The sequence below is a fragment of the Pyrus communis genome, chromosome 7 (genome assembly GCF_963583255.1).
Source record: "Pyrus communis chromosome 7, drPyrComm1.1, whole genome shotgun sequence".
Taxonomy (NCBI): Eukaryota; Viridiplantae; Streptophyta; class Magnoliopsida; order Rosales; family Rosaceae; genus Pyrus; species Pyrus communis.
This window is the reverse complement of record NC_084809.1, coordinates 2,482,337-2,490,522: the sequence shown is the minus strand read 5'-3', so window position 1 is coordinate 2,490,522 and position 8,186 is coordinate 2,482,337. Positions and strand designations below refer to the sequence as shown.

The 8,186-nt window shown below is 37.6% G+C and overlaps 1 protein-coding gene across 2 annotated transcripts; it reads left to right on the top strand.

Annotated features, from left to right (window-relative positions):
• The first annotated feature begins 715 nt into the window (after positions 1-715).
• On the top strand, positions 716-5,163 carry LOC137739729 (binding partner of ACD11 1-like). 2 transcript variants are annotated; one of them, XM_068479413.1, is made up of 5 exons: positions 716-929; positions 2,911-3,054; positions 3,674-3,749; positions 4,133-4,243; positions 4,362-5,163. In XM_068479413.1, exons 2-5 carry the CDS (start codon positions 2,939-2,941, stop codon positions 4,806-4,808), a joined length of 750 nt encoding a protein of 249 aa, XP_068335514.1. In that variant the 5' UTR covers positions 716-929; positions 2,911-2,938; the 3' UTR covers positions 4,809-5,163. The 2 variants fall into 2 exon arrangements, with proteins under 2 accessions (XP_068335514.1, XP_068335515.1); XM_068479414.1 differs by lacking the exon at positions 716-929 and adding an exon at positions 1,669-1,901.
• Positions 5,164-8,186: the final 3,023 nt, after the last annotated feature.

The window sequence follows — 8,186 nt, the reverse complement described above, 5'->3', positions numbered from 1 at the left end:
AGAAAGAATACTTGTAGCTGCTGCATGCTTAAGTGGCAAGAGAGCCAATGTACTAAGAAAGATCGGAAGGGGATAGTGATGGTTAGATATTTTGGGTTTTCATTGTGGAGGGTAGGGAATGTGGCAATGGGGGGTTAGGGAAGGGTAGAAATTGAGAGTGGTTGAGATTTAGTGAGATAGGGTGGCCGAAGTTTTTTAGTGCTTGAATTTTATTTTATTTTCTATTCTTTTGCAATTTGGGTGTAAAGACATAATTATTGGACACATTCGGAATTTCAAAATAAAAAATAATAAGTTGGTTGTAGAAAAAAGATAAATGAATCTAAATAAAATTTATCATTAAAAATTCTATACCTTTTTCTTACTTTTGGAATCGAAATTCCAAAGACTCTCAATCTTGTAGAAAATCTCACATTAATTATGATAAATTGGAAGGGAATTGTTATTAACACTCCTAAAATCTCATTTGGCACTCCAAACTTTCAATAATTAGAAAAAAAAATACACTTATATAGAATGTAGAATGAAAATTTTAAAACGCTAATAACAATTCCGAATTGGAAAACCAAATAGTATCCCGTGGACTTTGCTTTGAAATGAATAACAATCTTTATTAATAAAAAAAAGAACCATCTTTGGACGTTAAAGCAATACGCCACCGTTTTCATGAATCATTTCATTTGGTCAACACTTTTTACCCATTTCTTTTTGTTAATTTTATGAAAAAAGAACCTTTTTGGCTTTATGATTATTTTCTACCCACCAGAAAACTAGATCATTCCCCGCCAATCGGATCGTAAAGGTCTCCGACGGCGGCACAAAGGGATTAGCCCACGCTCCTCCAACGGCAATCGAACGCCACGCTCCTCTTCTTCTTCGTTGGAGCCTCTCACAGTGCTCCCGCAACTCGCATCAAGATTCAAGAACTGGTATGTAAACTGCAACAATTATCAAATTTATCAACTTTTCTATCTGGGGTTTTCAGTTCATTGATTTTCCCAATTGTCATTACAAGAATCATCTTTCGAATTAGATTCTCATAGCATAAAATTAAGGTAGTGTTTGAACTCAATATTACACCATCAGCCTCGTGTAATTAAGACCGTTGAATGAACAAAGTTCTAAGCCGTTGGATGGAAGAACTGTTAAGATAACTTTTTTATGTGGATATTATTATGATTTGTTTTATAATCACAGTACTTATCTCCGGAGGTTATTTTGACGTCTTTTAGCCAATATCAAGATGGTGTAATCAACGAGTGGGATGATTTGGTCCATACATGTGTTTATGCACGTGTGGTTTATGTTTATTAGTGATGCAATTCCATCAAATTTGCTATGTAGTCTTGGTAGCCAGCATGCAGTGCGTTGGATTGTTAGGCTTGTAAAGGGATAATCATCATTACCAATGAATGGTCATGCTATAACCATCAAATCCATATCATTAGATATGATCTAAATAATGATTGTTAGGCTTGTAAAGGGATAAATCATTGATCTAAATAATGATTAGACGAAGATGGGATGATGATTAGCATGTGGTGGTGGTTAGGTGATGCTCGGCACGTATTATGTCGTGGAGGTGTGATAAGGATTAACACTTTGCAGAAGCTTGATCGTGGAGGTGTGATAAATAGAAGTGGTTAGGACCTTCAACTCAACATACAAACAAACGCTCTATGCGAAATCTTCTCATACCTTGAGAAAAACACTAACTGCTTTACACACATTCAATCATCATTGGGTTGATAAACCGGCAAGTTCGGGTGAACATCATTGAAGCTGTAGAGTCAGTCGATCTAGGAGTACCTTCAATTTGGTTAAACAACACTACTTCTAGTTCGGTTGGTTAAGTCCAAGTCTCATCCGGCAAAGGGTCTCCGATTCTTTTGCCGTACGAGGTCATTTCACCACCTTTCTCAACAAAGTGAGGTGTTCTATGATTGTTTACTGATAAGGGCATTTAGAGTTCGGCATTCAAACGGCCGAACCACTATTACCTTAAACACACTCATCTCCTTTGAGTATCTTTGTTCCTACAGCCTGATACTGATTTGGCGCACCTATATTTGCATGAATATAGTTGAAGCAGTCGAATATAGTGCCTTTATAGCACAAGGCATAACCTTGTCTTCAGGTTTTAGAATCCAAAGCTGAGAGTGTTCCTTCCTTGGCTGAAGTGGCTTGGTGCAGAAGTGAGCAGTGCGTTTCATCACCACATTATCACATCCATCTCTTTTGCCCGACCGAGCTCAACAGCGAGTAGTCAGCATAATTAGCTCAATAATTACTCAGCCATAGGTTTTGTAATTTCTACTGTCAACATGTAGCCTTGACTTTATTAGTCACGGCAATTAATCATAGCTCAAGTTTATCACTTTCACACCAATGATTCTTTGCGTTCTTTGATTCTTTAATGCGAGTTGACATTGGTTTCTTAGGAATTTGACATTCTATGGTGGTTCTGAGGATTGCCCTCTTTCTTTATTTCTTTCAGAATTATAATCAGTAATTATGCTTGCATTTTCGGAGTAACTGTTACACCACCACATGAATTAGTAGCACAACATAGCGTCGACAAATTTAAGTTCTAACTTTAATTTTTGAGTAATCAAGTTCTCATTGTAAAACTCATGGCTTTCACTTGATGTTAGAAGCATTCAATTTTTTCTTGTTCTTCCTGTTAAATTATTTTCGTCAGTATGGACCACTTAGGGGATCACATGACATATGGATTGAAACATGACAATGCCTTCTATCTGTTTCTGATAATTTTCTTATCCCTTTCGTTTGTTCCTCCATTGAGGACTTCTATGCAATGACAGTTGAAGCCTTGCTGTGGAATGCTGTTGTGAGTCCAAGTTATGTTTGTTGTATAAGCTGGTTTTTATTGTTCTTTCATTTTCCCAGGTTCTCTCAATCCGGTTTTTTCGGGAAAATGTATCCGGGTGGTTACACTGCTGAAGTTACAAGTTTGTCCCCTAAAGCTACAGAGGAGGATGTTTACAATTTTTTCGGTCATTGTGGTGCAGTTGAGCATGTTGAAATCATCAGGTATAATTCATCTTCCCCTGCTTCTAATTATTGAGAACGCTTCCGAGTTTTTGTACTGAATCCAGAAAATGGTTGTTTAGTCATGTTTATATATGGGGTTTGTCCACCTTAAACTGCTTGAATCAGTCAGAAGCAGTTTGTTTTTGGAAATTGGTCAAAAGGAACAACGCCGTTCGTGAAGGCTCTTCAATTTCTTTATTTTAGTTGTTAAAGAAATTGAAGTTAGCAGCATAAGCAATGGTACCAATGGTATGATGTGAGATTTCCACAAGTTCAGAAGTGATTGTTTTGGCTTTTAGTTGTGTTCGTTGTTGTGATTTTCACTGAACCAAATTTTTGTGTTCATAGCAGACTCATCCGTAGTAACAAATCCGTAAACATTTGTATACATGAAGAACTATTTTCAGTACTTCAGCAGACACTTCGCATTTGATAACTAACCGCTCTCACTCAATGAAAGCTTGCTTTGCGAGAAAATATAAGAGCATCTGTCATGAGATACATGAAGTCATATGTTTGCACGAGTTCTAGTTTCTAAATGTTAATCGAGTTAAGTCCTCTAAATTTTCTTAATGAATGTGTTATCTGATTGGGAGAATGCTTTTGTTATTGATAACAGATCCGGCGAATATGCCTCTACTGCATATGTGACATTCAGAGATGCTTTTGCTCTGCAAACTGCGATATTACTCAGCGTAAGTTGCCTGTCACTCAACCCTGACAATGCTTTCCCGGTGGCAAAAGTTGCTTTTCATGCTTAATTCAGTCAATCAAGTTGGTGGTTTGCGTTCTCTGTTAGAGATTCATTAGCTCTAGATCCATAATAAGTCATTCCAAAGTTGGAATTGCATAATGCTCGGTTTGATGCAATTGCACAATTTGTCGAGATAGTACATGGCGAAGAACCCACATATTTGTTGAAATTTGCCTGTATGGAATCTAGATCAGGAATACCGGATGTCACTCTAACAAAGACGATTACATTTTCATATGGATGAATTTTAGCGTCACAATGCCTCAGGTATTTGATATTGGTTGCTTACTGAGTTTTCCTTTCTTCCTTGTTTTTAAATTTCAGGGAGCTAAGATCGTAGATCAATGCGTATGCATAACAAGTTGGGGAAGTTATATCGATGAATCCGATGCTTGGAACGGTTCTACTTACCCCGAAGGCAATACTAGCTCAACGGTAGGTGTAAATTAACAACTTGGACTGTTTTGGTTGAAGATTTATCACAGCACAAGCTTAGCACAACAATCTTTCATGTAAACTTAATTATTTCTTAAATCTTGTACAATGTTATCAGACTTATCACTCGAGTCAGTTCATCTCTACCCCTGGAGAAGCAGTAACGGTAGTCAAAACACTGGCATCCAAGGGATATGTTTTGGGAAAAGACGCATTAGTCAAGGCCAAAGCTTTCGACGAGTCCCATCAACTCTCGGCAACTGCAGCAGCCAAGGTTTGTGAGCTCAGCGACAGAATTGGCCTCACTGAAAAAATTTACGCAGGCAGGGAAGTTGTTAAAACCGTGGACGAGAAGTTCCATGTTTCAGATATCACCAAATCAGCTGCAACTGTTACTGGAACGGCGGTGGTGGTGGCAGCTACGTATACTGGGGAAGCAGCTGTGGCAGCAGGAAGCGCTGTGGTCAACAGCAGCTACTTTGCCAAAGGAGCTCTTTGGTTTTCAGATGTATTGACTCGTGCAAGCAAAGCTGCAGCTGATATGGGTAGTCATGGCGGTAAATAATCTCCAACATTTGTCTAGAACGTTTTGTGTCTTCCAATTTCTCTGCAAATAAATCAACTTTTGTTACATGCCAACCTAGGTTAGAAATTGTTGTGAAGAAAAACTTGGATTTTCCTTCGCTACAAGGTACTGAGGTAGTGTTCATGTTTAAAGTCGTACTGTACTCACATTCAAGTGTTTGGTGCTTAAAGTGACGTGTAATGTACCATTCTGAGATGTGAAAAGCTTCGTACTTGATACTTATTATAAACACATACCGAAGAAAAACCGAAAAAATTTAGCTATCCCGTGCCGGACCAATACAGAATGAGGCCTAAGCCCAAAGTTACAAATGGGCCGTTTTTTATTCATAATTTTTATGATTTTGTTTTGTGTTAAATGATACCAAGCTTTATCCAGTGCACATTTAAGTTACATAATTAAACAAGTCATTATTCACAAATGATCTTATCAGGTTAAATGATCTAAATGCTCTTATTTACAAATGACACTAACCAACAGCCATAATTTGCTTTGCTGACAAAAAAAAGTTTGCTTTCTCTGAGTATATTGACACGTATGGATTAAAAAAAATTCGTGGGTTCCATGTTGAAGTCTGTAACAAAAAAACTTAAAACATCAGTAGTTGATCTCATGCCCATTCTTTCTTTCACTTTCTCGATTCATAACTTCCAATTCCCATTCTAAAGTAAACATGTCATTAGCCATTCTGAACTCATCCATTTTCTTTCTTCATCTCTCGCCTCACCCGATAAATTCAGCACCCTGAGAGATGATCAGCAAGTGAGACTCGACTCTAGTTAACCACCACAATTAATGTTAAAATATTTCAAACATTATTAATTTCATCGAAGATTGTGGTTGTTGGTCTTCGTAATTAAGGTTTAATCTTCCCAACTCCCTATGCTTCCCCATCAACCACTTCCTAATTTTTTATGATGTTCTTCATCTGCCAACAATCATTATACACGTATTCAGCATTGCGGTTGTAGGTTGCGACTACCCTAAGCGGCAGGCAAGACGCTGTACATACGGGTGGGAGCGGGTGGGTCCAAATGCATGGTGTCCTACTCTTGAAAAAAATTATGCCATAGTTAAAACGCGTCTCATAAAAGAATAAGATTCTATGTATGTTAATCATACTCGATCTCACGTTAGTCTCACTCGATGTAAAATTTACCCTAATTAAATAGTTACACTGAAATTCACACCTTATGCTTTTGTGACATGTTGCCACATAAGACGACGACTCAATCCCACCTTTTGTGAGTGTGTTGCTGCATATGACATGCACCTAAGAATTCGACCAAATAAAACCCACGCCCACGGATTTGTGCCACCGCCCTACACATCTCCTACCCCGTTTTTAGAGCAAGTCCGCCCCTTCCAAACACTTGACGTGGACTTGCTCTTAGAGTTCCGCAAATCCTTGACTTCCTATTCGCTATTTTAAGTTAGAATTCTTCCTTTCTTTTTATTTGGTTTATGATGCCCTAATCCATCAAAAACTTCAATAAGTTGCCGTATCATATTCACTCATTTGCCCCAAGACATACAAGGGGATTCCAGCATTCGGACCCATTTTAGTGAACTCGAATGCAAAAGTCCTCCTTGTTTGTGTTTTAAGTGGACGGGTGGTGTGACAAGGCAGTCGAGATGAGGTGTTTCCATCCCCCTAACCCACGGCAATCATGCTTAATGAGATTGATTAATCAATTGGTTTGGATCATAAGATCTCAGCTTTATGGCAGACTATGAACGTCCACTGACTTTGCTCCTAAGCTTTGTTTGGTTTAGGAGGAAAACGTATATTGTAAACATGGTTGTGTAACGGCTTGTTTGGAAATGCTTTTAAAATGACTGAGAGTGTTTTTAGCGAAAATATTTTTGGGATATAAAAATATTTAAAGTGCTTCATGCAAGAAGCACTTTTAAGTGCATTTTGAGGATTCACTTGCATTTTTATGGAAGATTGGTCCCAAAAATATTTTTACTAAAAACGTTTTCAGTCATTTTAAAATCATTTCCAAACGAGTTCTAAGACTCCCATCGTCCAAATCATATTATACAACTAGAAAGTAAAAAGGCTGGAACTTGTTGCCCTTTTCACGTATGGGAATCACTTTCCAGGGAATCCGCCGAATATGGGGCAACCTTATCGATCCAACAATATATGTAGACTCAACTTTCTTCTTCAATCTTCTTTTACAAATAGAGGAGGACAGAGGACTGGTCCCAAATGCAACTTTTAGATAATGTCGTTACTCTAGGGACTGTTTTATTTCAGCTGTTTAATGAACTAGGGCTTGTTTAGAAGCACTTTTAAAATGACTGAAAGCGTTTTTGGATAAAATATTTTTGGATTCCAAAAGCACTTGAAGTGTTTCCTTCAAGAAACACCAGTTCGTTTTTACTAAAAGCGTTTTCAGCCATTTTAAAAGTGCTTTCATCCATTTTAAAAGTAGTTACAAACAAGCCTGTAATATTTTTGACAAGAAACAATTGTTCATTACACTCTTTTCTTCCTATCCCTTTGTCACCACATTAATGTGGCCTCTAATTCTTAACAACCCAAATTGATATGATTTGATTGCATGCAAAGTGTCACGTAGCCAATTGTTATTTTCGATGTTAGAGAGAAATAATAGTAGTGTTGTCTAACGATGACAGTTCTTACATCGTGTGAGGCTAGTATAAAGTTGATGAGAGTAAAATATAGTTTAATAATTTTGTGAGAATATGTCACTGATGATGTGATCGGATCACCATAACCAAAACAATTTCATTATGTTAAGGGCCTCGAAATGAGAGAATTCAATGTCATGAGCGAAGTTTGCAACACTCATCATATGATGATGAGTGCTCAAATAAAACAGATATGTGTTGAGTTTTGTAGACTTAAAATGATATATCTCGATTATAAGTAAAAATCTTCGCCTGAAAACCCAAATATGACTTGGATTGCTCAAACAATGAGAGATGAGATTAGGGAAGTTGAGATGGTAACATTTTTGGCACTCATTATTGATTAATTTGTATTAGTGGCACCACCATTTGTATATGGCACCGTGTCATGATATTATATTCTGCCTAGTATCTCTCTTAATTTGGTTAGAGCCGTCCTCCCCAGTCCAAAGCTAAGATAATTAATCAATTCTTTATTTTGTAGAATCGAATTTTCAGAATATTTTATTTCATATTACTAATTAATTCGTACTCCTTTTCCTTCGGTTTAGAACAATGTTCTAAAAAACGGACGCCTAGGTGCTGGACAGTGGTGAGTCGAGGCGTTTTCTTGCAAATCGGTGGGAAAAATCGGATGGGCTCTAGGTGGCCACCTAGGCGGGTTAGGCAGTGCTAGGCAGAGCTAGGCAGTTT

Bases quoted from the DNA above. Each gene is read 5' to 3' on its own strand.
- LOC137739729 (XM_068479413.1), top strand. From the start codon at position 2,939: ATGTATCCGGGTGGTTACACTGCTGAAGTTACAAGTTTGTCCCCTAAA. The intron at 3,750-4,132 runs GTAAGTTGCCTG...TTTAAATTTCAG, and splicing joins AAACTGCGATATTACTCAGC to GGAGCTAAGATCGTAGATCA. The intron at 4,244-4,361 runs GTAGGTGTAAAT...CAATGTTATCAG, and splicing joins AAGGCAATACTAGCTCAACG to ACTTATCACTCGAGTCAGTT.